The sequence below is a fragment of the Theobroma umbraticum genome, unplaced genomic scaffold (assembly GCF_002168275.2).
Source record: "Theobroma umbraticum cultivar Fairchild unplaced genomic scaffold, ASM216827v3 scaffold_86.0, whole genome shotgun sequence".
Lineage (NCBI taxonomy): Eukaryota > Viridiplantae > Streptophyta > Magnoliopsida > Malvales > Malvaceae > Theobroma > Theobroma umbraticum.
Window position 1 is genome coordinate 158,786 of NW_018397263.1, and position 25,971 is coordinate 184,756.

Sequence of the window (25,971 nt, forward strand, 5' to 3'; positions counted from 1 at the left end):
TCCATCTCCGCGGCCCACCGTTTCGTCTTCGTGGGCTCCAAACGGCGAAAAAATCGAAAACCTTTCCAGTTTCCATTCTCATTCCACGTACTACATTACACCTACACGTATGAATATAATATATATATATATATATTTATTTATTTATTTTTATTTATATTTAAACTACTTACTTGCTCCTTAATTAATTTTATTTTATATTTAATTAATGGGGACCATAAACAGTGGGGCACTGTTTTCCAGGGTCCCACATTTTGTTTCGTCTGCTCAACAATCAACCTGCTGCTAAAAGGACCCTTACCTTCGCAGACAGAGAGAGGGAGGGGCTTCACGCTTAAGCTTGTGGAATTAATTAACTAGTCTAATTTTTTGCTTTAAGTCCTCGTTTAAACCTTAAAATTAGAGGACAGTCATCATTACAAAGACATGCTGTTAAGGATTTTGTCTGAATCTTACACTAAACCAAAAAAAAAAAATTAAGAGTAATGAAATGTTTTGTTGGCCTACCATGATATGTAGCACCCAAGAATTTACCCAATTGTAAGAATAATTGATTAATGATGATGGTGTTTGGTTTAAGTTACTAGTACTAGTATATAATTATAGCTGTAATGCTTGCCAAAACCATAGGTCTATGTATTTAATTATAATTGTTTTATTTTATTTATATATATATTTTTACAATAATTATGATCACTGTGAATGAATAATCCATTTTCAAGCCTTTCAAAAAAAAAAAATCCATTTTCAAATGGAGTATTACTCTTAACAACATTTTAAAGGTATTTAACCATTTAATGAGAAGACTTTTATGTAGTAATTTTTATGGTATTTTTAAGGATAAATTACAAAAAAAAATTGTGAATTTAGGTAAAATAAATTTATCTCCAAAAATTTAAAATTTAATAATTAACTATCCTATGTTTAATTTTAAACCAAAGTTTCCATATAATTATGACGTGAACTTTAAGCCAAAACAAGAAACCATTAAGAGGAGGAGGACCACCAATCTTTCCCTCAACCCAAATTGAAATCAATAAATACAACTCTAAACTACAAATATAAATAAATAAAACTCAATGAAAAAGCTACGTGAATATAAAATGTAATAGTTTTAGTTAATAATCCATATTAATCAATTCAAATCGATTGAAATATCAATAGAAATTGATTGAATTTGATTAATTTTGATATTTTTTTTAAAATTTTGAGATGAATCGATTAAGAAAAATAATAAATTCATAATTTACAAATAAATCGGTCATTTATAATATTAAATATAGAAATATTATTAATATTTTTTAAACATTCTATTTACTTTTAATTTAATAGATTTGGATTATATTTGATAAAAATTTGATTAATTCAATTTTTAAATACTGGCATTAATTTTAACCCGAGATTAATTTGTAATTAGGACAGGGAGCGCATTATAACCGGCACGATGCGCGCCTCAGAAAAGACCGCGCCGCACATAATTCGCCTCGCACGGTTTCCTTCCCCTTTCCATTTCTCACCAAAAACCAAAAATAAAAAAGAAAAAGAAAAAAAAGTCATTAAATACTCTCTCTCTCTCACACACACTCTCTTCACGTCTATCATCACTCTGTATTTCATTCTTTCATTTCCTTCAAAATTAAAAATCCGAAACAAAACCACCGATACCTGAATGCGGTTTCGAGATCACCGTTGATTTTCATTCCTTTAGGGTTTGTTTGTTTTTGCTTTTGGCTGGACAAGAAATGCCGTTGACGAGGTACCAGATAAGGAACGAGTACAGTTTGGCGGATCCGGAGCTCTATAGAGCTGCCGACAGGGATGATCCTGAGGCTTTACTTGAAGGAGTCGCCATGGCTGGCCTCGTTGGTGTTTTGCGCCAGCTCGGTGACCTTGCCGAGTCAGTCTCTCTCTCTCTTCCTTTTTTCTCTTTTTCCCTTTTTGGGAATTTGTCTGGTTTTAGTTTCAATTTTTGCTCTCAGCCAGCTCATCAATCAATTAGGCTTTGAATTTAGTATGTTTGGAGCTGAATGCCTGCGGTTCAATTTTCATTTTTCTTTGGGAGCTCTGCTTTTAGATTTACAATATATTTATTTTTTAATATCAGATTGGTTTAATTTCCTTGGTTACGTAGTTTGCTTAATTCTATGTTACTTTGCTTCGAGGTCGAGGTTATACTAATAACTGGAATCTGTTAAAAGGTTTTTATCCAATTGTACCCTATTGGAATTTTGTTCCAGCAATTTTAATCTGAGACGTGCTTGGGAAATTGGTTACCTTATTTTGTGGTCAAATTTGTTTTCAAATGGTGAGTTTCTTGGTATATTTAACGTTTTCTGTTTTGTAGAAATTGTGGCGATCACCAATTAGCACACGGAATTCAAAATCTCAATTCAAATTAATGTGTATCAATTTTTTTTTTAAATGCATTAAGGAAATTGCAACTATGCAAATGGGGAATATTTTTGGTAGGACTGGCACCCTTACTTTAGATTTCTATTGGAGTTGTAGCAGTTATGGTGGCAAATTTGAATTTGTTTTTTTAAATTTGCCTTTTACCTCCGTTTCTCATTTTAAATTGCTTTTCCTTCTTGGTTGATAAAGGTTTGCTGCTGAGATATTCCATGACTTGCATGAAGAGGTAATGGCAACTGCTGCGAGAGGCCATGGTCTAATGGTTCGAGTCCAACAACTTGAAGCGGAGTTCCCTTCCATTGAGAAGGCATTTTTATCACAAACCAATCATTCATTATTCTTTACCAATGCAGGTTAGATTACTCCTCAAACACATTTTTACATGAATATGTCATCATGTTTATGTACATGTTCTTAGAAAAGTGTTTTTCTATTCATTATTTGACTCTTACCCTTGGGTTCTGGATATCATTTCTTGTCAAAATGGGGCAGTTTGGCATCTGTGTTTGATTCTTAAGTTTGTATATCTTTTTTACATGATTGCATTGTTGGGAATTAGATCTATATGTTTTTGAAACCACTATCTTAGTTTCTAGGGGTTTCAGTGTCTAGTACAGTGGTGCCTACCATATGGGCATTACAAGTTTCTTTCCTCATGTGTCGTTTCCTTCGAGAGTAAAAAGAAATTTTGTTTAGCTAACCAAATGATGCATCTTTTGATGACTTTCTCTATCCGTGAATTTGTCATGGAATCAGTATGCATAGATACATTTTGCATTCCAATAAACCCATGTTTGGTATCCAAGAATGGAATGGATGGGAACTGTGATCATGTCATATGATTAGTCCGCTTTGACTTTGGATGGACCTTATTTGGGATTTATTTGTTTACTTTTTGGTTCTGAAATTGAATATTGGAGTTTTTATGCACAGAGGAATTATCTACTAAACTTGTCGATATATGTATTATCTTTTCTCAGGTGTTGACTGGCATCCTAATCTGTGCACTGAACATAATCTGATCACTCGTGGAGACTTACCTCGCTGTGTGCTGGATTCTTATGAGGAATGCCGGGGGCCACCACGGTTATTCCTTTTGGACAAGTAAGTTTACCTTATTGGTCTTAACTGTAGCAAATTTGTTGCGAGGAATTTGCTTTCAGACAATGAATATTCTAATAATTTGTGACTTGTTCCAGATTTGATGTTGCGGGTGCTGGGGCGTGTTTAAAGCGTTACACCGATCCATCATTCTTTAAAGCAGAATCAGCTTTCCCTGAAATTGCACCAGCAGAAGTTCAGAGAGAAAAGAAATCCCGTAAAGTGAAGGTACTAAAGTAAAAAGAGAAAAACAAAAGTTCATCACCAAATAGTTAGCATGGTTCCATTCTTTTTTTTTTTTTTGTGGGGGGGTGGGGGTTGGGGGGAGAGGGGCAGGGTATGTATGACCCATCAATAGTGTTGTTAGATTGAACTTCTCATTTTTTGTGCTGCATATCCCATGAACTTTTTCATTGAAAGGATCTGCTTAGATTTCTCTTTTGGCAGTTATTTTAGCAATTTGCAGTTTTGTCTCATTTATAGCATAAATTGAGAGATAGGTCTCTAGAAATACCCAAAGTTTCTACCTCTTAATGATAAAACTTGAGCTTGTTTGGAGAATAGAGATGTTTACCCTGGCAATAATTTTAATTGGATCAGTTTCTTTTGTTTCACTGAAGAAAAAGGTTTCTTTTATGGTTGAATTTCGCTATTTCATTTTGAGTTCATATTAGGCATCTGTGAGTTTGTGTTTGAGCAGACTCATGGCAAGGTTGGAGATTAGCTTCACTGTCAAAGTTAAAATATCTGATTATGGGGTGTGCTTTTCATGTGAGCAGCACACTTCATATCCTAGGCCCTACTCCATTTGAGGTGTTCTTGTTGCTTTTAGGGTGATTTGCACAGATTGTATCAAAAAACTAATTAAGTTTCGTCTCATTGTATGAAACATTCTTTTTCCTTGTCCATATCAATAAACTGAACACATTAGTCAAGAGGCCTGGCATCAGACAGTAACTTTTTGGTGCATAATGGTTTTAGGAATCAGACAGAAACTTTTCTGTCTATTTTTGGCTAGTTATGCTATTTGGTGTTTTTGCCTGTGTCCTATAGTCTCTAATATTTTAATTCTGTCAGAAGAAAGGATTGCGCTGGAGGAATGGAGAGACTCCAGAAATTGCACTGACATCACATGCCAAGTGAGTCCTTAAATTCTGTATCTGTGCCTTTGACCTTTCTTCTAGTTGAATAAGCATGCATGTTTAAAGTTTTAGTATGGTTTCTTGGTGATTGAATTGCTTTGTAATAGTGCAGATTGCATCAGCTATTTTTGGAGGAGCGTATTGGGAATGCTTATAATGACCCTTCCCGTCTTGTAAAATTGAAAAGAAGGCAATTAAATGAATCTCCACTTGAGATAAAATCTGGGAAAAGCTACATGGAGAAATTCCTGGAGAGTCCTTCACCAGAGCATAAAGCAGTTTACGAGACCTCTGGTACTCCACCTCCTTTGGAATTCACATTGGATAATTGTAGTGATTCGGGGCTTGAAATACTTGAAATTAGTACAGTGAGTCCTGTGAAAAATTCTTCACAAGGAAAGGAAAATTCAAGTTCTTCACGTAATGCACAAGAAATTGTGCTGAAACCATCTGTTGAGGAGTTGAATCGAGAAGTCATTGATAGAGAGATTGTGAAGGTGCCTGAACGAGCAGCTGATTTCACAGGTGGAATTCCCCCTTCCCTTCATAAAGTAGCAATTGAAAAGGATATAATAGTCGATGGAGAAGGCAGAAAAGAATGCAGCATAGATGGGGACCATTCTGATGACATGACTAGCGAGGTTGACAATTACATGGATGCCCTTACTACCATGGAGTCTGAAATGGATACAGACAATGAATACAGACCTAAGAGCAATATTGGCTTCTTAAATATTGGAAAATATCGAGCAGATTCTGATGCAACTGAGGAAAAGCTTGAAGTTCAAGTCCATTCATCAGATTCTCAATCAGTTGGGATCTCTTCTGCATCTGATGATGGAAACAGCTCATTCAAGAAAGGAAGATCTAGTCTTTCCTCCTCTGATACTGTAGACAATCTGGCTGAAGGTATGCCATCAGATGGTGAAGTAGCAGCTAAAGAGTTCCCTTCTAATAAAAACTGTGTTGCTGAGGTTGTCGAGGCACCATCTATCCGTCTTTCTGCAAGTTCAGAGATGCAATGCTCCAGTTCTGATGAGGCATGGTCATCAAAAGATACCTCTTTTGGTGAATGCAAGCTCCCTGATCTTGGAGAAGCTTCTTATAGTTCATGTCTTGAAGAATTGAATCCCACACATGTTTTGTTGGACCCCAAAGCAAGTTCAATGGCAGTTTCTTTGCCGGAACCTCAGCTTGATGAGGTTCTCTATGTTGATGTTAAAACTAATTCTGATTTGTCAGAAATGGATGGTGGAAAATATTTGGCTGATTCTTCTGAGAAACAGGATGTTACTTTGATTACTCTTTCTGCTGAAAGCCATCAAGTGGATGAGTTGGACAGTGGAGACACAAATGTCTCTTCTGATGCTTTGCCACATTTATCAAACATTTTACAGCTTGCTCCTGAAAAGAGAAGCAGTAATGATCCTTTAGATGAAGTCTCTGAAACAGATTTTGCTGGAGAAACTTGTGCTGAAAATTCAGTGAACCAAATGATTGGTTCACCAAATTCTGTTATTTCATCAGCAGAGGAGCAGCTTCCTTGTTCAACCTTTGCAGAAGTAGAAAGAAGTTCAGAAGGTTTGGATGTTATGCAGTATGTGAACTTAGCATCTGAGGTTAATGATGCTACTTTAGAAGATGGTCTCAACTCAGAATGTATGGCTCCTATGGTGGATACTTCACAGACTTGTGGCTTTAATGAACAGGTATGTTCAGATGGAATTAATGATGATCCACAACTTAAGGCTGACTCAATGGAGATAGGAGCTTCTAATTCTGAGCAGAAACAAAATGTTGACCAACTTTTTGATGTGGCAGAGGGAGAGGGAACTGGCGAAATTACCTGCAGGGTGAGCGTGGTGGGAGGAGATGCTATCCCTTGTGATCTTCCATCTAATAGTGCTGATAATTTGGATCTCAATAATCATGTAGGCTTAGATGATCTGGCAACTGAAAATGTTCGTGCTGAAACTATGGCGGTCTTGACTGCTGCTTGCAGTTCTGCTAACCTTGATGATGATGTAGATAATACTACTTCTGAGTCTTCAAATTTGATTTGTTCTCCATCTAAAAATCAAAAGAATTTGCAAGAGCCTCTTTCTGGTGCTGGAGATTTATGTCAGGAAGGACTGGAATCTGATGAGGTTATTTCTCTAGGATGTCTTATAGAGTCAGAGGCACAACAGGAAACAAATCAAGTGGAAGGCACTCCAGCAGATCTAGATTCCACTTCATGCAAATTAGTCTCCTATGACAATTCCAATTTAGAAGATGATAATCACGATCTGTCTCTGGCAGAACCAACCAAAAATAGTTTGAATTTCGTTGATTTAACCACTGCACCAGCTTCTTCAGAGTTGAGTGATCAAGAGTCAGAATCGAAATATTTGAGTCATCTGATAGAAAGTAGGACAGATGTGGTGTCTTCACCTACTCATTGCCTATCAGAAAAAGAAACTTCTTTAGAACAGTCATTGGACTTGCATACAAATCAGCATGATATGGGAAGCCTGCAAATGGTTGAAGATAGTTCAAATTCATTAAATCTCCTGTCCAATCAGATAGAGTCTCTGAATCACATAGATCAGGAAAGATGCTTGCAAACTTCTTCTGAACATTCTGCAGAAGGCTCTTCAAGCCAACCTTCAGTAGAGTTTTCACAACAATCAGGTAGGCAGGATAAGCAAGAAATGTATCCATCAGATTCTACTCAGCCTGCCTTTGTCTTGCTCCGTGAGGCAACTAAAGTTAGCACGGAGGAAATGCCACCATTGCCACCTCTTCCTCCAATGCAGTGGAGGATAGGGAGAGCTCAACATGCTTCTCCAGCGTCACAAAGAGAATTGGCTGAACATGGTCAGGGGTCATTCCCAATGATACCACAATATGCCAATGAGCAGAAAGCTCAATTTGATTTATCAGCTTTAGACACCAGAAACCCATTTTTACCCCTTGTCAAAGGTGAAGAGAGGTATGGTCATGTGTGTGATCAACTCGCCACGGATTTCATGCAACCCAGTCCTTTTCCTATGGACCCCCCAACTATGGGTAACAGTGCTAATAGCCAATACGATGGTATTCATTTAGATAGAACACATCCAAACCCATTTTTAACATTACCCATAATATCTAATGAAAGCCATGAATATGGTTCCGTTGCTATGGAGGATGATAGGGTAGAATCCAGTTACTCATTCTTGTCGATGCCAGTTGCTGAACATACAACTTCTAGACATATTCTTGTATCTTTGCATGAGAAAACAACACATGCTCCAAACCAGTTTGTACTGGATACAAGTTTAGAAGGTGGGGCATCGGAGCATCCTAAACAAAATTCTGAGGGAGAACATGGGAATCCTCCTGATATATTTGTGGCCCCATCAACTAAGAGAGAAGAGCAGAGTCCAACCAAGGTAGCAGAGGAACTTCCTACCAAAGTAGAAGAGCGGTTTCCAACCACAGTAGGGGAGCAGCATGGTTTGGCAGCTCCAGAGGGAGAAACTACAGAGACATCAAATACAACTGTGCAACATGATTTATCAACTTCAGAGGGAGAAGCAAATGGAGATGCAAATGGGAATCCAACTGTTAAGCTTCCTCGACCTCGCAATCCTCTCATTGATGCCGTTGCTGCTCATGACAAAAGCAAGGTAACTATGTCCTTGCAATTCAAATTTTTCCAGTCTGTCTTTTAATTACCTTGCATTTCAATTTTTTCCAGTCTGCCTTTTCTTCTTGAAGTAACAGTTTGAATTTTCTGCAGTTGAGAAAGGTAACTGAGCGGGCTCGACCTCCAATGATTCCAAAGGTAGATGAAAGAGATTCATTGCTGGAACAGATACGAACCAAGGTTAGACCAAATTCCCCAATTCTTGACATTCTTTTTGTTCCTTATTTTATATATAGAAGAAAAAGTGTTGAAAAGTGGGAAATGCATCTGCCGGATAAAGTGAGGGCTGATTTATTATGCTTTGTACAGTCCTTCAACCTGAAGCCTGCAGTGGTGACCAGACCCAGCGTTCAGGGTCCTAAAACCAACTTAAGAGTTGCAGCGATCTTGGAGAAAGCAAATGCAATTCGCCAGGTTTCTATTTCTCTCTCTCTCTCTCTCTCTCTCTCTCTCTCCCTCTCTTTTGAGTGTACAATTTCTAAAATCATCTCTGTTAAAATAGGCATTGGCTGGAAGCGACGAAGATGATGATGAAGATGGTTGGAGTGATTCTTGAAAGATTGTGATTACTAGTTCAAATTGGTGAAGCAATACAATTAATTGCTCCAATCTTGGCGAATAGGAAATATCTTTGGTCTGGTGTATTCTTTTCCTCAACTTTCTGTTGGTGTATAATATCCTGCCCTTCCCACTCCTGTACGTGTATCTCACTGAGTCACCAGCACTTGGCCTTGCTATATATTCAGGGAATCCAAGGTGCGGGTGAAATGGTTATACAGGGAGGAGTTTCATGTCTCAGCGTGCAAGCGCTGCGCCAGTCAAATGCAGTGTCCTAGTATGTGAAGAAATATTGAAAGGTGTAAATTGTTTTTGACATGGTATCAATTTTGATATGTGAGCATATGCTTGTGTTTATGATGCTTTTTTCTGCAAATTGTTTTTCCAAGAAATCAACGGTGCATGTGACTTGTGAAGCTGCGGTTCTCAACGGTGCTTGCAATAATCAAATTGATATCGGCACAGTTCAATGAATTTCATATCAACAACAGGACAGCTGGGATGAGCACTAAATTTATAATTATAAATTTTTTGAATTTTTTTAATTAAAAATGTAAACTTGTAACAAGTCGGAATTATATTAAATTTAAACTAAATCCATTCACATAAATTTAAAAAATAAATAATTTTCTCTCCTTTTCGGATACCTTTATGATTGTTTTTCTTGTTTGTGTACCGTCTACCTTTTGCCACTGATCGTAGTCGATTATCGTTCGTTGGTATCCAAGTTATATTAAATATCAGCTTTTCAATGCTCTGGGTCCTTTAATTCCTTTAATCAAGAAAACTCAATGATATTACTCGAATTATATCAAATTTAAATCCTCGAATCTTTTGAATCTTTCATGCTTTTAATAAAAAAAATTCGGTAATATTATATGATGACAATGTATTTTTCTATTTCCTTTGAAAAGCTCATCAAAATAAGATTAATTTATTTATTAATTACAATAAAAAAAGTAAAAAAAAATCTGAAAAAACCAAAAAGATAGGTCAATGGAATTTTCCCTCTTTATTCTCTCTTGTTTATAAGGACACACAATTCAATTCGCTTCTCTCTCTATTTTTATTTTTTAAAAAATTTTCTTAGGTTTTTGTTTATGGGAAGGTCGCTCCCTGGCGCAACCAAGCTTCAACATCTTGCAAAGGCCACCGCTCAGCATCTCAACAAAACAGGGAAAAACGCAAAGCCCACGACGCAGAACCGGCGGATTGTGAGTGAAGACAAGTCGAAGAACAAGATGGAGAGCTCTAGTGCCAGTCAACGCCTCCCTCTCTCCGATGTTGTCTCCGATTGCGTCAAGCGCTGGTTCAAAGACACTCTCAAGGAAGCCAAAGCTGGGGATGTCAACATGCAGGTTCTCGTCAGTCAAATGTATTACAGCGGTTATGGGGTTCCTCGAGATGCACAGAAGGTTCCTTCTTTTTTCTTGCCGGATTCTATAAAGGGGTTGATTTTATCTTTCTGGTGTATGCTTTGCTATTTTTATTGCTGAGGAAAAGCAATTCAATTGTAATAAATTTTATAATTTTGCGCTTTTGCTCTTCTTTATAATTCTTTACCAAGATGAACCCAAGTTTCGAGCTTTTCTTTTCTTTTCTTAGCTTCCAAGATTAAGAAAATAGAGATTCTATTTCCTCTTTTCTTTCATTATTCGTCATTTTCTTCTTTTTCCAATTTAGGGTGCCTTTGTTTCTAAGTTTTGGTTTCGTCTATTGGGATCATAGGGAAGAATTTGGATGACAAGGGCATCGAGGTTGCGGTCTTCGGTTTGGAAAGTCAGCGATAAGCATCCAGGTTCACCTCTGTAACTATCACTATCACCATCACCATCACCTTTTAATAGTAGTATAATACTAGTATGATAATTGATTGCAATTTCTGCTTGCTGGTCTGAGCCTTTATCAGGTTATAATGCAAGTGATTCAGATTCAGATGAAATGAAGGGTGATTCTTGAGATAACCCGCTTGGTCTCTGCATTTCAAACATTTAGAACTGTGAGTGCCTCAGCCCTATTGCTCTGCTCTGGTTTTCTTTTGCTTATTTTGCTTTCTTCACTGCAACAAATCTTGTATAAGAAGAATACTAAGTTTTGCTGCTGGCCGGTTTGCTTGTACAATTAAGTTCTCCACCCCTGACTCTCGGGCTAGGAATTGACCTCAGAATACTGGAGATGCTTATGTTCTTCTCATGTTAGATATTAGCATTTTATATTATCAGGCTCGGGATTGAGGCCTTTTCTGTAATCATAAAGCATTGGATAATATGGAAGTCTAGTTGTTTGATGGTATTTACTACAAATTCTCCTAGCAGTGCACATATTGTTTGATAGAAATGGAATTGCTAGGATTGTTGCAGCATTAGAACAAGTGCCTCCTCTCAAAAGCTCATAATGGTGGACTTTGGGTTATGAAACTGTTTCTCTCTTAGGTTTGGACTTTGATGAAATAGGATGATAACCAGCATCAGTCTAACCGACTGTCATGCTTAAATTTCTGTTCTTCTGCTAGAAGATGTTTCTTTTGTGGTGCTGGGACATTTTTTCTTGTTTTTAAGCAGCCTCAGATAACCAGCTACTGGTCTCCTTATCTCATTTATAGGACTCTTTTTTCCTACGATTGATAAGAATAGGACTTATTTAATGGAATTTACTCAACTAAAGAAGAATAGCAAGAGCCTCAGTAACGAGAAATGTTGGGTCAACACTAACTAGAATGCTGTTTTCCTATGCTTTTGAGGATTGTGGGGAAAGAGGGCTTGTTTTACCAACAAGCCTATACAAACTCAAGCTTGACCTCATGCATTAGTGATCTTAATTCGTGCTATATTTGAGCTAAGGCCAAGCTGCCCCAATTTCTGTCAAGCTCAAGCAGCTTGTGAGCTGCTCAGCTCAGGTGCAGCCCCATTGATGAGTTTCTTCTCTCATATCCACCCTAGCTCAAGTGGGCTTGGAGCTAGAAATACAAGATAAAATCTTAATGCACATCTCTAAAGTTGGTGATCAACTAGATAGATAGCTCATGCTGATACTCTCTAGTCTACTTCTATTGGTCCCAATGTTTAGTGTTCAAGATAATTAAAGGGAGGTCCACTTATCGGTCAGATTCTTTCATCATATATATGTGCTTAGAATTAGATTACTTATTTACTCTTGAAACCTTTGACTATTGTTTTTATGCTGCAAATGCATCAGATTTGGATATAGGTTCTTGGTACTATTTTGTTGTAATCATTAATCTATGGATTGCATTTCCATCGGGAATAGGTGCCTTTCTAGTAACATGTCAGCATATCACCTCAAATAACAATGTTGGAAAGGGTGAAGACACAGCACTATCAAATGAATTGAAGTTACTTTGGTAATTTTAGAAGATACACCTGTAAAACTCATACTGAGAAACAGCATGGACCCGTATACTGTAATACATACAGGAAAGGAAAGAGACTCTGCTGCACTGCTGAAGAGGGATCTTAGGTTTTAAAATAAGCTTTGTTTGGCATGCTTTATAATTCAGGCGGATTCAATATCATAACGATAAATAGATATATTTAATTTTCTGTTGCATCTCATTTGACAGCAACATGAATTACTTAATGCATACTGACCAGTTTAATCCTTTGTTTATGAACTAATGTCATTTTTACTTGTTTGCAGGGTCCACATGGTTTCTAATGCCTCTTTTGTCTCCTTAAATGTGTCTGTAACAATCTTTTTTTTTTGCTATTTGTTTTTGTTTTTCATAATTCAGTTTCTTTTTAATTCTTTTTTTTTTCCCTCCTTTCCCTTGACCAGATACATATGGGATCTGTGTATTACCATAAGATTATTTGTTAATGTGGTCTTCAAAAGCAGGAATATTTTGGATTGAAATGATGAATTTTGGCAAAATCCTTTTGAGCCAATTGATTATCTTATGATTGCCATGAAGATTTAATTGTTGAAATACTCATATTAAGGGGTGAGGTGTCATTCTGCATGTGTACTCGCAAGAAGCCAAGGTTATTAGGCTGATTATGCTTACTTGCTCTCGCATTTGTTAATGTTTTCTTCTGTCTAAACCTCAGAGCATTGCCAGGCACTGCCTCAGCAACCAAGATTATAAAAGCCTAAAAACAAAATGAAATTAACATACAAAGATTCTCTCAAACATCAAAGCCAGATTGTTTTCCTTAAAAATAAAACTCAAGCTGATTGTCAGTGACGACGGAAGTCCCATGTCTTGCCCTTTCCGGGCTATGAAAAAATAGACAGCGTCAGTTAACGTTAGAGTCCAAACTAGGTCTGGGATTCTGCACCACGTGCACTTCTAGTTTTGGGAACGACGATACTAACCACATCTCCCCATGAAAAGGATGATAATTTAGTTTCGTAAACTTTCATTACCGCTAATGGGGAATCTACGTGGAATGCAAATCTTCCGCCCCGAATTGCTGTCCCGTTCCCTGCGCCTCTTATAAAATTATGCCATCTGTCCAGTAAGTGGAAGTGCACTAACAGCACGCTCACTCCTTTTGGGGTTTATCTCTGCCTCATATTTCCAATCATCACTCTCCAATATCGGAAACGTCTGTCATCTTTGGGGTTTTGGGATTGTTCTTAGCTTTACTGTTCTTCATGAACAAGTCGTCATCAGTTAAAAACTCAAGTGGTATTTATCTTCTTTGTCATTCTCTGTTTTAGCAAAACCCAAAATAGACTCCATCGATCCGAAAAGAACACAAAAGCCATCTTTGAGATTCTTTGCTAAAGAAGGGATCCAGTGGACAACTCTCTTACCAATGGCCTTTGATTAGCGTGGTTTGTGATGTGTTGGTGTGTATTGATGGCATGATGTTATACTTTTGGCTGCTGTGTTGTAACCCCGATGTGGTTTTGTCTCAAGGTAGTGCCATTATTCTGGTTTATGCAGTGCTTTGAGGATGGCCAGGGCATGAAGGCGAATCTGATTCTATTTCATGCTAAAGGAATGGAGGATGGTCTTTCTACTCATTGTGTTTCTCTTGTAGATTCTGTGTCTTTGACGCTTTTGCAGTACAGGGATATTATGTCTGTGGGATGATTTTTGGGTGGGGTTTAAGCTTATTGCTGAATATGTTTGGCGTCTAGCGGAGTCTTTGTTTTCATCCCAAGTGTAACCAAATTTTTTTATTTTGATGTTCTATACGCAGATTCAAGTAATGAAATTAAGATAATTGCCTTGTATGGCTTATGAGGCTTTTACTTGCATCAGTCTGGTTCTCTCTGTGTCAACCTGAATACCTGAAAGCTCAGGAAAGATTGGATAAGCAGCTGAAATGGATAGTGAACCACTCGCACAGGAACAGAGACCTCCGTCATCCCTTCTCAAGTATCTTTATGCCGCTCACTTTCTTGCGAGATGGGGTGCCAGGTTTTTTTTTTTGTTCTACTCCTTGCATGGTTTCAACCAGGCTGATTGATTGATATACATGATACATATAACCTGTTATATAAGGGGTTGTTTGGGATATTTTCGTGTAAGTTTTCTACTATTTATATTGAGCACACCTATTACACAGCAATTATCATCTCTTGACTACTTCGATTTTGCCAGGCATGTATTCTTTGTGCAACAAGAATGATCTGAATTGCCTGTCTCTCCCATGTGTGCTTCGCATGGAATTTCTGTTTAATGCTTTTCTTCATTGCAGAATGTGGGAATTCTCTGTCGGTTTATACATGATCAGTGTTTGGCCAGACTCTTTACTCCTTGCTGCTATTTATGGTGCTGTGGAATCTGCTTCTACTGCATTATTTGGTCCCATCGTTGGACGATGGGTGGATAGGCTCTCATATGTAAAGGTTTGCTTCAGATCTTCGTTTCTTTAGTTGAAATTTAAGGCTTCGAAGTTCAGTTTCCATGTGAACCCCGTTTTGTAAATGTAGCCATGTGATTTACAGAAGTTTATCAAAAGTTTTAGAGTTATAACTGAATCTCACTGCAACATGAGCAATACTATTTCACGTTATTAAGAAAACTGACGGTGGAACCAGCTGCTGATCAATAAATCTAAACAACTGACAAAGAGAGTGACTATATATGTGTTATGTAATTTCTGTTGGCAGGTTCTTAAACTTTGGTTAGCAACCCAGAATCTGTCCTTCATAATTGCTGGATGTGCAGTAATGGCCTTACTGGTATTTTCAAACCTGAAGGTCACAAATCTCGTAGCATTCATCTCCCTGGTGATATTTACTAACATCTCTGGAGCTGTTGGTGTGCTTTCAACTCTAGCCGGTACCATCCTGATTGAAAGAGAATGGTAATTTCATATAGTACTCTGAGAGAGAGAAAAAAGAAAAGAAAAGAAAACAGGAGAATATGGACTAATATGAAGAGGAGTAAAGTTTAGTTCTACTTAGGCATGGTCACAAGTTATTTCTATCATACATTCATATGTTTGACTATATTTGATGGAATAATATCTTTCTAGTCATTCTCAATTTATCCAACTCTCTGCTCAGTTGTTAAAGAGGTGAAGTAAAGATTTAGTGTTATTCTTCTTAGTCATTCTCAATTTATTCAACAAGCATGCTTGTTATATTAATGTTCCCCTCCTGATCCTCTTCCGTTTTTTTTTTCTCTTTTCAAGAACAGGGTGGTGGTAATATCAGAAGGCCATCCTCCAGGTTTACTGACTGAGATGAATTCTGTCATCAGACGAATTGATTTAACCTGCAAGCTAGTTGCACCAGTTATAACTGGCTTCATTATCAGCTTTGTATCACTAAAAGCATCTGCTATGACCTTAGCAGGGTGGACAACTATAACTGTTTGGGTGGAATATTGGCTTTTTATGGCTGTGTATAACGGGATCCCAGCTTTAGGTGAAAGCAGCCTAAGGAGGATTTCAAAAGTTTTACCAAATGATGTTGTGGAAGAAAGCACGTCGGCTTCTCAGGAAATACCTGATTCACTTTCCAATAATGGAGAGAATTCAGCAGCCGCAGGAAAGAACAGTGGGAGTAAATTTATCGAGTGGGTCTCTAAGGTTCCTTACATTGATGCATGGAGAGTATATCTGCAGCAAGATGTTGTTCTACCTGGAGTTGCTTTAGCTTTGTTGTATTTCACTGTCCTAAGGTGAGTATCCAGGAATTCTGTTTGTTTTACCTCTGAAGTCAATGGAAGTAATTATTTCATTGGGATTCTTTCTCCATGGCAATTCACCTTTTACTGATTAATGTTTTTCCAGCTTTGGGACTTTGATGACGGCTGCCTTGGAATGGGAAGGCATACCCGCATTTGTGATTGGAATAGCACGTGGCATTAGTGCTTCAATTGGAATAGCTGCAACACTTGTGTATCCCAAGCTACAATCTCGTATTTTAACACTCAGAACAGGACTCTGGTCTGCCTGGTCCCAGGTATAAATCATCTACAGACCAATTAAGGAGTTACTTAGCCATTGTAGAATTACCTTTCCTTGATGCTGTTTACCTTCAATTCCATTTTGGCATGCACCTTTGAATGCAGTGGATTTGCCTGCTGCTATGTGTGGCTTCAATCTGGGTCAAAAACAACCATTTAGCAGCATACATGCTGATGGGTGGAGTTGCAACATCTCGTCTTGGTTTGTGGATGTTCGACTTATCCGTCACCCAAGAAATGCAGGTAGAAGAACGCAACTAATCATAAACTGGAACTATCAAATCTTGTTAATCTCTGCATTTGCTGATGCATTAGACAGCTTCATTTCGAAAATTTTGTCTCACTGCATTTTCTATTTCTCTTTTGCCACTGTCTCCTGGACAGGATCTTGTTCCTGAATCTGATCGTTGCATTGTGGGAGGTGTTCAGAACTCACTTCAGTCTACCTTGGATTTGATGGCTTATGTCATGGGAATAGTAATCTCAAATCCACGGGTAATCATCCTTAGAGTTTAGCTTGTGTTTTACAAGGATTTATAGCTGAAATCAACCTTCTTCTTCTCAGAATTACATGCTTCAAAATTTAAATTCACTGGGTTTTTCTCCTTGTCTAGGATTTCTGGAAGTTGAATCTGATGTCCTTTTCGGCGGTGACGTTGGCTGCATTTCTCTACACTTACCATCTATACCGCATTCGGAAACACCTTTTCCACTTTGAGAAGCTGTTATCATATGTTCAGTCCTCGTAAGATGATATGGTCTGTCCCGTTGTCTCTTTCTATGATGTTTGTGATCTAAATATGGAAATCTATCCGTACAGTCGGTTGTAATAACTATTACGTACTAAGATTAGACATCTTTAATTAAGCTCGTTGGTTTTTCATAGAGTTGAAAGTATTTATTATTATATTAATATTAAAATTTCAAATGATTTCATTTTTAATGTTCTAAGACAATCATCTAATATTTTATTACTTAACAATTTTGATAACAAAAAATACATATTTTGATGTTGCAGTGGATAATAAAAGAGTTTTGATATTTTCATTTTCTTTAATAGTTGACATAACAAAAAAAGTGTAAATATATTTTTCAAAACTTAATTATGAAGAATGTTAAATTTGAATAGATAGCTTAAATGTATTTTATTATCTTAAATAAAGTTATTAGGATAATATTTTTTTGTGAGATTTTAAATATTTTTAATATCAAACAATTCGAAATTATTGTGAAAGTTCAAAGTGAGTAACTCTACCAAATTCTCATTAAATCTAAAAATCAATTCTTACAAGTTAGTATATTAAAATGAGTTATTGATTAATTGTTGTAAGATATCTCATAAAAAAAATGATCACGTTTTAAAAAAAATAAATTATAAAAGTTTTAAAAATATTGGGAGGGGCGGGGGCCCCGACTAGCCCCCTCCCCTCCGCCTCTGGGCATGATGATGAAGAAAATTGGCTGTCAATTCAATTCAGTTCTTTACAATAATCTTTTCCTACACTAATAAGGATTTGATATTCTAATCTAACTAGAAATACAAAACTTACTCAAAAAGAAATACTAGTTTGCCTAAAATTAAATATCCTAATCAAGCTATAATTCAAGATTATTATAATGCCGTTAATTAATTGTTTCAATAGATAACTCTTCCTTTCTGAGCAACACAGCTCAAAAACGACGGCCAAAACACAACTCTCTCTCTCTCTCCTCTCTTTTCTCTCAAAACCCGCCTCAAATTTCTTCATCAAATGAGAAACAGAACAAATTCGAGCATTACATCAGGCATCAATGTAAATCAGATAAAGAAGGTGAATCCCAGAGAGTTGAATTCATATCAAAAAGATAATGGGACTGTTTATCCAGAGGAAAAAAGAGTTGGTGCGGACCGACTTATATCTTCTTCACTTGTGGAAGATGGCGGTGCTAGTTGGAGACTTAAAGCTTTGAAGCGTGCAGAAGAGCAAGCTGCTGGACAAGGACGCTGGGGTTCTCTTGATATGCTGGCCTAGCATGCCATAAGAAATGGAAAGCAAGGGCAAGATGAGGAGAAAGAAAAAGTAGCAGACAATGAAAGCGGAAGAGATTCTAGGAAGAACACTGCTCCAGATTATTTGCAGGATGTATCTCTTGGACATTCTGACTTGAGGGCCCCAGAAGTCCTTGATTTATTATCATGGGGAAAAAGACAACACGCCAAAATACTCCTGCTAAAAATGCTGCAAGTAAGTTTGCCAATGATGGAAACTTTATGCAGGAATTTCTTCGCAAGCAGGACACGGAGACTGGTACATGTGGACTCAGGCGCATATAAACCGAGTGAAGCTCGTAAGGAGACTTTGAGCACAAACCAATTGGCGACTAAGGCTTTGCAGCTTCGAATGAAGGGAAAGCATGAGGAAGCTGAGAAACTTCTGCTGGTAGTTGAGGGCATGAAAGCACAGCAGAGAACTGGAGATCATGCAAGTGAGAAGCAGAACAAGCAGATTTTGTTGTTCATCATGTCTCGATGAGAAAAAGGAAGGATGATGATGATACTGACAAGCATCTAGCTCGTAGAATAATGCACAACAAACTATATAGTGTTTCTGGTCAGGCAGATGATGAAGATGGTCCAAGCAGAAAGTCTCGAAAGACGGGTGGGAACAATGATTTGTCAAGGCGTATATTGACTCAGCAAGAGCGCCTCATTTTGTGCTCTGACAACCCAAACAGACCAAAACATCTTGTCGTTGCTACAGCAAATTTTACTTGATGTTGCCACAACGGCAGCCATTTGTGCCAGGTCACTGCTGCATCTTACCAACGCAGCATGAGTCAGCCACAAGAACAATTGACAACTACGTGTGGGATGAAATTCATGCTTCAAGAAATGCTTAACTATGATGTTTGGTGAGCAAGATAAAGAGGTGGTGTTCTTTTAAACGGTGATGGGCTTGGGGCAACAGCGTCTTCATTGTTTGATTGAATGTATTCCTTTGCCACGGGAAGTTGCAAAGCAGGCGCCTGTGTATTTTAAAAAGGCAATTGATGAAGCTGAAGATTAGTGGCGCCAGCACAATGCAAAGAAGCTGATTGACACAAGTGAGAAGGGATTGTGTGGTTCGATTCCCAAAAACTTCCCATACTTGCACGTTGAATTCGGTCTAAACAGGGGATTTGTTCATGCAATTGATGATGAAAAGCAATTCAAGAGCTTGCTCTGTGGTCTTAATGTGATTAGAGGCATGCTACAATTGCCCGAGGAGGACGTGTATCGTCGCAGGATGCATCAATCTGTGGAGGAACAAAAGCAGGCTGTCGCAAGTTTTAGTCGCCACTGGGAACCTTTGGACTGGACAAAACAACTTGACTAAGCATGAATTTTGTAATCCAAAGCACATGGGGTATATTTAGCTTTTGGTTTTACGACTGAATGAATGCAAAGATATCTTATAATTATCTGAACAGAAGAATTGGACAATATATTCTTGAAATCTCAAGGACAGTCCCCAGTACCACTCCTCCCCAAATGAAATAAAAAAAGTTCTTGTATAAAGTGGGCAATTAAGCATGTCCAGAATCTTTGCTTTTCATGACAAATAAATCAGGTGCGTGAACATATCAGGCACAAAGGTATTGGCCATGGGAAAAATGAAAATATGGCCATACATTTGTCTGAAGATTTTACATTTTGACAAACAAAATGGACATATTCAAAGCTTGAACATGACCCAAGGTTTGTTTGCATCTTTTTTCTTTTTTCCAAGAAAAGTAAGAAATTTATTCAGATTTACAGGGTGACATTGCTGGAGTCAAGTCATCATTGAGATTGAAGACTCCAATGGCTAAAGCAAGAGGATCTTTGCTTCGGTCATCCTGATTCTCGACACGGTTGAGCACTACCAGAAAAAGAAAGGGGTACAAACAAACGCCGTCCAAAAGGACTAGTCCAAGTACCCAGGTGCCTCCACCAGAAAAGAAAAAGAGAAATATAAAAAGCAATGGATTGTAGGCAATAAAGTCATTTCAAAGGAAAAGAGGCACCCCCACCAGTCAAGGGCATTTTGGAGCCACGAGAAAAGGAGAAAAGGAGAAAAATGAGAAAGACCCGGTACGAGTCACGCCCTTCCTGGCCAAATTCCTCAAAAACTTTTTTTGACTCCCCTCCGTTCTTATCTGAGTAAGGCTGGTACTATGCCTGTCCACTTACAGGTACGGCGAATATCCCCTATATATTTTTAGCATCCTTGTGACTTGTACCACTACCACAAATGGCCTTTGAATTCCCATTCTTCATTATTCTTTTCAGCGTTACCAATTTTATATCAATGCTCGACTTTATAAATAACATTTTTTATTACTTAACATGGATTTATAAATAGCACTTTCTCCTACTTGATATTATATATATATTTTTTGAAATTCCTGATAAATGCTATGCTAACAGGATAAACCTAACGCATTCGTTAACTTGAACCCTAATCTCTTTTATCATGAAAAGCACCAGATGGAGCTAGATTCGAACCAAGTAAGCATTCTCCCATCTAACAGGTATATTTGGCAGGCAATTCTTATTTATTTATTTATTTATTCAAGAAACTTGATCTACACTCTCAACGGCTGGTGGGGTCAAAGTTGCTGCTCGTACCTTCCGCACTTGAATCTGTCCTTCCTCACATACTTCTTCCACCAAATGAGTTCTGCTTTGCGATAAAAGACAATGACTTTTCTAATGACCGTGTTGCCCTCGTCAACTCTTCTTGTCCTCACCCCGTCCTTTTGCCGTACGGAACCGTCGTTGCTCTTCCTACTGACCAGCATGCCCCTCCCCTTTACGGAATGAAGAGAGAGAGAAAAAATCATACGTGATGAAAGCCAAGGGTAGGGGACAGTCGCACAAGGCTATAACCGTAATTTAAAACATTCTTTCTTCTTCATCAGTGTGCCGCTTTCTCTACTTTTGTCTTGTGTTTTTCTATCAACGGATACGGCTCCGCCTCAAACAAGAGATCACCCAAAACCAGACACACACAAACGCAAACGCAGTTCTATCTCCCAAGCTCTAACCTTTCAGAACAACTATGAGCAAGCAAAAGAAAGAGTGCTTTGGAGGCTTCAACCCCTTTGATCTGCTCTCTGAAGAGATCATTTTCATGATCCTCGACCTCCTAAACCGGAACCCGCTTGACAAAAAGTCCTTCTCTTTAGTTTGCAAGTCCTTCTACGCTACAGAAGCCAAGCACCGGAGGACCTTGAAGCCTCTCCGGCAAGAACACCTCCCAGCAATCCTTTGCCGCTACCCCAATATCACCCATCTCGATCTCACCCTCTGCTCTCGTGTCACCGACACCTCTCTCTCCATTATATCCAATGCATGCACCTCTGATCTTCGTTCCGTTGATTTCTCAAGAAGTCGTCTGTTTTCGACTTCCGGGTTGTTGGGTTTGGCTCTGAATTGTAAGAACCTCGTGGAGATTGATTTGTCCAACGGGACAGAATTGAAAGATTCCGCTATGGCAGCTGTTGCTGAGGCTAAGAATTTGGAAAAGCTGTGGCTAGCCAGGTGTAAGTCGATCACGGATTTGGGCGTGGGATGTGTCGCAGTTGGATGCAGAAAGTTGAGGTTCGTTTGCTTGAAATGGTGCTTGGGGGTTGGTGATTTGGGTGTTGGTTTGATTGCTGTTAAGTGCAAGCAAATTGTTTACTTGGATCTCTCTTACTTGCCTGTAAGTCCCTTTTTGTTTCGTGTATGTTCCTCTTTCATTTTCCTTTTATGGTTCTGTTTTTTTCGCTGTTACATGGGATTGTTTGTCAAGCTCAAGACTTTTTCTCTGTTCTTGGATTTGATTACTGGCTTGTTATTAATTCTTGTCTAGCCTTCAAATTTTCTTCTTTTCTTAACTGTTTGCATCTCGTATCTTATACTACTGTCTTAAATGCTGAACAAGTACTTTTCGTTGGAAATTATAAAGAAAGATATATTTTTTTTATTGACTGCTTTAACGTTGTGCAGATTACAAATAAATGTTTATCGTCTGTCTTGAAATTGCAACATCTAGAAGATTTGGTCATGGAAGGATGCTTTGGTATCGACGATGACAGCCTTGCAGTCCTCAAACACGGATGCAAGTCATTAAAGGTATATTCTTGTGGAAAGTTGGTTTATTTTAGGGTTTCCACTTATTGTGTAGGTTTTTCCTTAAACACTTTTGGTTTCACTGTTACATTTGTCATATCTGAGGCCAGGGAAAATTGTTCCTTCTTTTCAACCCTGGGGCGCAGTTATCATTCGCATAATCTATACTTATTGTCATGTCGAAACGGGGTTTGAGAGAAGTCTGATATTGTTTATAGGATTCCTGCATCTTTTATTCTTTTGCGGTGCATGAGTGAGGTGCTAAATTTTATGGTTTCTTTACTAAATTTGTCGTGCACAATGGGACCTTATAATCTGGTCATCGTACCTACACAGGATCCTGAAGGCACTATATCTTATTGATCAAAAGTTTGTTTTTGTTCTTGTTTATGTTCTCATTGAATAGTTTAATTGACAAAAATCAATTTACATGTCCTTTATCAGAGTCTTGATGTGTCGACTTGTCAGAATATCACTGACAGTGGCTTGTCTTCCCTAATAAGCGGTGCTGAAGGTCTGCAGCAACTCACATTAGCCCATGGTTCTCCAGTAAGTCTTTCTATATTGTTATCTCGTTCTCTCCTAACAGGTTCCTGTTATATATTTGAAAAGCTTTTATGATCCTCCTTTGTAGTTATAATGTAGCATTTGGTGATGCTGCAGGTAACTTCTTCCCTTGCTGATTGTTTGGAGAAGCTTTCCCTGTTGCAATCAGTTAAATTGGATGGTTGTCTGATTACCTATGATGGGTTGAAAACCATTGGAAATTGGTGTCTGTCCCTAAGGGAGCTGAGCTTAAGTAAATGTTTAGGAGTGACAGATGAAGGCCTCTCATCAGTTGTAACAAAACACAAAGACTTAAGGAAGCTAGACATTACATGTTGCCGCAAGATAACCAATGTTTCTGTTGCCCACATCACAAATTCGTGCAACTTTCTTACTTCTCTCAGGATGGAGTCATGCACTCTGGTTTCTAGAGAAGCCTTTGGTTTGATTGGACAGCGGTGCCATTTGCTTGAAGAGCTTGACCTTACAGATAACGAAATTGACGATCAAGGTTTTTTTCTTCTTTTTCTTTTTGCTACTATGGTTTGAACTATGGCATTATTTGATGCACTTACAGTCTCTTCTCTTTACAGGCCTTAAGTCCATCTCCAGATGTTCCAAACTATCCAACTTGAAGCTAGGAATTTGCCTTAATATAACTGATGAGGGACTCATCCATATTGGCAGGGGCTGCTCAAAACTTATAGAGCTTGATCTGTACAGGTTAGCTATTTGAGCACCATTAAGGGTTCTTTTGGTCCCTTTTATACTTTCTCCTTTAGTCTATTAGGGGTAACCTCTCTTATATCTTTTGGTCTTAGATTTGGTTTCGTCACAAGCTTATTTCTTTGCAGTTTATTTCTGAACTGATTTGTCATTGATGCAATGAAGGCAACAATTCATGATTATCTGAACATGGCTGCTGTTTACAGGTGTGCAGAAATAACAGATTTGGGCATTTTAGCAATTGCACAAGGATGCCCTGGCCTTGAAATGATTAATATAGCCTACTGTAAAGATATTACAGATCGTTCCTTGCTATCTTTATCAAAGTGCTCATGGTTAAAAACGTTTGAAAGTCGAGGGTGTTCACTGATTACATCTTTAGGACTAACAGCCATTGCTGTGGGGTGCAAGGAACTTTCTAAGCTAGACATAAAGAAGTGTCATAACGTTGATGATGCTGGAATGCTTCCACTTGCTCATTTTTCTCAAAACCTCAGACAAGTATGCTACCCTCTCCTTTGCTGGGAACTTTGCACGCAAAAGAAAAGTAGACATAATGCCAAATCTGATTTATTCTTTTCTCTGCAGATTAACTTGTCCCATAGCTCAGTTACGGATGTAGGACTGTTATCACTGGCCAGCATCAGCTGCTTACAGAACATAACCATCTTGCACTTAAAGGGCTTGACCCCCAGTGGATTGGCAGCTGCCTTACTGGCCTGTGGAGGGTTAAGAAAAGTGAAGCTTCAGGCAGCTTTTAGATGGCTATTACCCCATCGACTTTTTGAACATTTGGAAGCACGTGGTTGTATGTTTCAGTGGAGAGATAAAGTGCTTCAGGTAAGGTGTATGATTTTGTTACAAAATTTATCATAACGAAAGTGTCTTGTCAAGCATGATACATTTCAAATGTCATTGAACATACAGATGTAGTTGCAATATATTTCAAATGTAATGCACACATATTTTTGGAATTTCAATTGGAAAGTAGTCTATGTACGTATAGAAGAAGTTGCAAGATGGTTATGAGCAACTGTATGTTTGTCTTGGTTTTGGGAGGGACTTTGACAATCTTGCAAGGAACTAAATGCATACACCAAGTCAGAAACTAGGTTTCAATAATTATTCTCCTATTGACTAAGCGATTCATTTATGCATTTGACAGGTGGAATTAGATCCCAAGTGTTGGAAATTACAGTTGGAAGATCCAATGCCATAGAGATTCTTGAAGATCTTGTAGGTCAGAGGAGTTAGCAGCTATTATTGTCAAGTGCAGATTCTAGCAGTGAACTCAGCGGAATCAGTAAGATATTGGGTTGTTGACAAAGTATTAGCCTCCAGGTGAGACAACAGCTCTTGCCAACAAAATGAAAAAGTTAGGCTAAGTTTCTTCAGATGCCATATGTGGATTGGAATGTCACACTGTTAGCCTTGGATGTCAAAATAATCAAGCTTTATGGCTCTACGCCTCGCATAGTTGCGTGTACGTGAAACTTTTGATAGAATTGGAGAATGTGTATTTATGTTTGTTAGTCCCAAGTTTGCTTGATGTATGTGATCATTTTATGGATGCTTCACTGTCATTAGAATCAGACGACACTTAATGAGGATTTATGCGGCACCATGTTGGCAGAATGGTGGATTAGATCAAGCAAGGAGCTGGTTTTAACCAAAATGTAAGTGCATTGCGTTTGGCTTCTGGTACAGAAATTGGAGGCTATAGTTGACGGGGTCATGGAAAAAGGTTATGCATGTTTTTGCATTATAATTGAAATTGGTCGTCAATGGACTGAGTCAAATGTGATCTGCAATCTTTAAAAATTATAAGAATAATAATTAAAAAAGGGGGAGGCGTGGAATTAAGAGCATGTTCTTAAAATATTAATTTGTATGGAAGAATCTGGTATGATGCTCGACTAGGAGAGTGGTGTTCACCACTATTTGCTGGTTTCTTTTGAAATGGAGGAAGAAGGGCGTCATTGTTAATGAAGAAACGTTGGTTCCTAGATATAATCAGAGAAAATAGCAGCAGATGGGGAAGAATAGAGTACATCCAGAGTGATTCACAAAGAGTTCTTTCTCAATCGGGTAATTAATCCCAGTGGGGTTGGTTCAATTACTAGAAACTAAATGCTAGTCTCAAGGTAACAATAAAGCAGGCGTTGATGAGTCACAACCCAAAGAGTGGAGTAGGGAATTGGATCGTGGGGAGCATCGATGTAAACTGGAGTTCAACTAGCTAGCATGGTGCATGGAGCATTGGTTTTGTTACAACAGAATCAGACTCTGAGATCACAGTTCG

The 25,971-nt window shown here is 38.1% G+C and overlaps 4 protein-coding genes and 1 pseudogene across 6 annotated transcripts; all 5 read left to right on the top strand.

Annotated features, from left to right (window-relative positions):
- The first annotated feature begins 1,479 nt into the window (after window positions 1-1,479).
- LOC110420819 (protein SCAR2-like) lies at window positions 1,480-9,243 on the top strand. Of its 2 annotated transcripts, none has more exons than XM_021434195.2 (9): window positions 1,480-1,897; window positions 2,602-2,765; window positions 3,393-3,516; window positions 3,612-3,741; window positions 4,594-4,652; window positions 4,768-8,308; window positions 8,422-8,508; window positions 8,638-8,742; window positions 8,831-9,243. In XM_021434195.2, exons 1-9 carry the CDS (start codon window positions 1,743-1,745, stop codon window positions 8,882-8,884), a joined length of 4,419 nt encoding a protein of 1,472 aa, XP_021289870.1. In that variant the 5' UTR covers window positions 1,480-1,742; the 3' UTR covers window positions 8,885-9,243. The 2 variants fall into 2 exon arrangements, with proteins under 2 accessions (XP_021289870.1, XP_021289869.1); XM_021434194.2 differs by having other exon boundaries at window positions 1,481-1,897; window positions 4,591-4,652.
- Window positions 9,244-9,898: 655 nt separating this feature from the next.
- Window positions 9,899-12,759, top strand: LOC110420822 (Sel1 repeat protein). Its single transcript, XM_021434197.2, has 4 exons — window positions 9,899-10,301; window positions 10,615-10,684; window positions 10,796-10,885; window positions 12,544-12,759. The coding sequence occupies exons 1-3, from the start codon at window positions 9,987-9,989 to the stop codon at window positions 10,843-10,845; spliced, it is 435 nt and encodes a 144-aa protein (XP_021289872.1). The 5' UTR covers window positions 9,899-9,986; the 3' UTR covers window positions 10,846-10,885; window positions 12,544-12,759.
- A 610-nt stretch (window positions 12,760-13,369) lies between these two features.
- Window positions 13,370-17,166, top strand: LOC110420821 (solute carrier family 40 member 1-like). Its single transcript, XM_021434196.2, has 9 exons — window positions 13,370-13,771; window positions 14,058-14,278; window positions 14,559-14,709; window positions 14,974-15,170; window positions 15,506-15,991; window positions 16,104-16,275; window positions 16,385-16,522; window positions 16,664-16,774; window positions 16,894-17,166. The coding sequence occupies exons 2-9, from the start codon at window positions 14,184-14,186 to the stop codon at window positions 17,026-17,028; spliced, it is 1,485 nt and encodes a 494-aa protein (XP_021289871.1). The 5' UTR covers window positions 13,370-13,771; window positions 14,058-14,183; the 3' UTR covers window positions 17,029-17,166.
- Window positions 17,167-18,030: 864 nt separating this feature from the next.
- LOC110420633 (uncharacterized) lies at window positions 18,031-19,635 on the top strand (annotated as a pseudogene).
- Window positions 19,636-20,907: 1,272 nt separating this feature from the next.
- LOC110420954 (RNI-like superfamily protein) lies at window positions 20,908-25,222 on the top strand. 2 transcript variants are annotated; one of them, XM_021434386.1, is made up of 8 exons: window positions 20,908-21,987; window positions 22,275-22,400; window positions 22,842-22,946; window positions 23,043-23,454; window positions 23,537-23,666; window positions 23,876-24,170; window positions 24,258-24,509; window positions 24,835-25,222. In XM_021434386.1, the coding sequence occupies exons 1-8, from the start codon at window positions 21,343-21,345 to the stop codon at window positions 24,886-24,888; spliced, it is 2,019 nt and encodes a 672-aa protein (XP_021290061.1). In that variant the 5' UTR covers window positions 20,908-21,342; the 3' UTR covers window positions 24,889-25,222. The 2 variants fall into 2 exon arrangements, with proteins under 2 accessions (XP_021290061.1, XP_021290062.1); XM_021434387.1 differs by having other exon boundaries at window positions 20,910-21,987; window positions 23,061-23,454.
- Window positions 25,223-25,971: the final 749 nt, after the last annotated feature.

Excerpts from the sequence above, each read along its gene's own strand:
- LOC110420819 (XM_021434194.2), top strand. The coding sequence starts at position 1,743 with ATGCCGTTGACGAGGTACCAGATAAGGAACGAGTACAGTTTGGCGGAT. Across the intron at positions 2,766-3,392 it reads ATTATTCTTTACCAATGCAG|GTGTTGACTGGCATCCTAAT; the intron begins GTTAGATTACTC and ends ATCTTTTCTCAG. Across the intron at positions 4,653-4,767 it reads GCACTGACATCACATGCCAA|ATTGCATCAGCTATTTTTGG; the intron begins GTGAGTCCTTAA and ends GTAATAGTGCAG.
- LOC110420822 (XM_021434197.2), top strand. The coding sequence starts at position 9,987 with ATGGGAAGGTCGCTCCCTGGCGCAACCAAGCTTCAACATCTTGCAAAG. Across the intron at positions 10,302-10,614 it reads TTCCTCGAGATGCACAGAAG|GGAAGAATTTGGATGACAAG; the intron begins GTTCCTTCTTTT and ends TTGGGATCATAG. Across the intron at positions 10,685-10,795 it reads AGTCAGCGATAAGCATCCAG|GTTATAATGCAAGTGATTCA; the intron begins GTTCACCTCTGT and ends AGCCTTTATCAG.
- LOC110420821 (XM_021434196.2), top strand. The coding sequence starts at position 14,184 with ATGGATAGTGAACCACTCGCACAGGAACAGAGACCTCCGTCATCCCTT. Across the intron at positions 15,992-16,103 it reads TTGTATTTCACTGTCCTAAG|CTTTGGGACTTTGATGACGG; the intron begins GTGAGTATCCAG and ends ATGTTTTTCCAG. Across the intron at positions 16,523-16,663 it reads CCGTCACCCAAGAAATGCAG|GATCTTGTTCCTGAATCTGA; the intron begins GTAGAAGAACGC and ends TCTCCTGGACAG.
- LOC110420954 (XM_021434386.1), top strand. The coding sequence starts at position 21,343 with ATGAGCAAGCAAAAGAAAGAGTGCTTTGGAGGCTTCAACCCCTTTGAT. Across the intron at positions 22,401-22,841 it reads ACGGATGCAAGTCATTAAAG|AGTCTTGATGTGTCGACTTG; the intron begins GTATATTCTTGT and ends GTCCTTTATCAG. Across the intron at positions 24,510-24,834 it reads GGAGAGATAAAGTGCTTCAG|GTGGAATTAGATCCCAAGTG; the intron begins GTAAGGTGTATG and ends TGCATTTGACAG.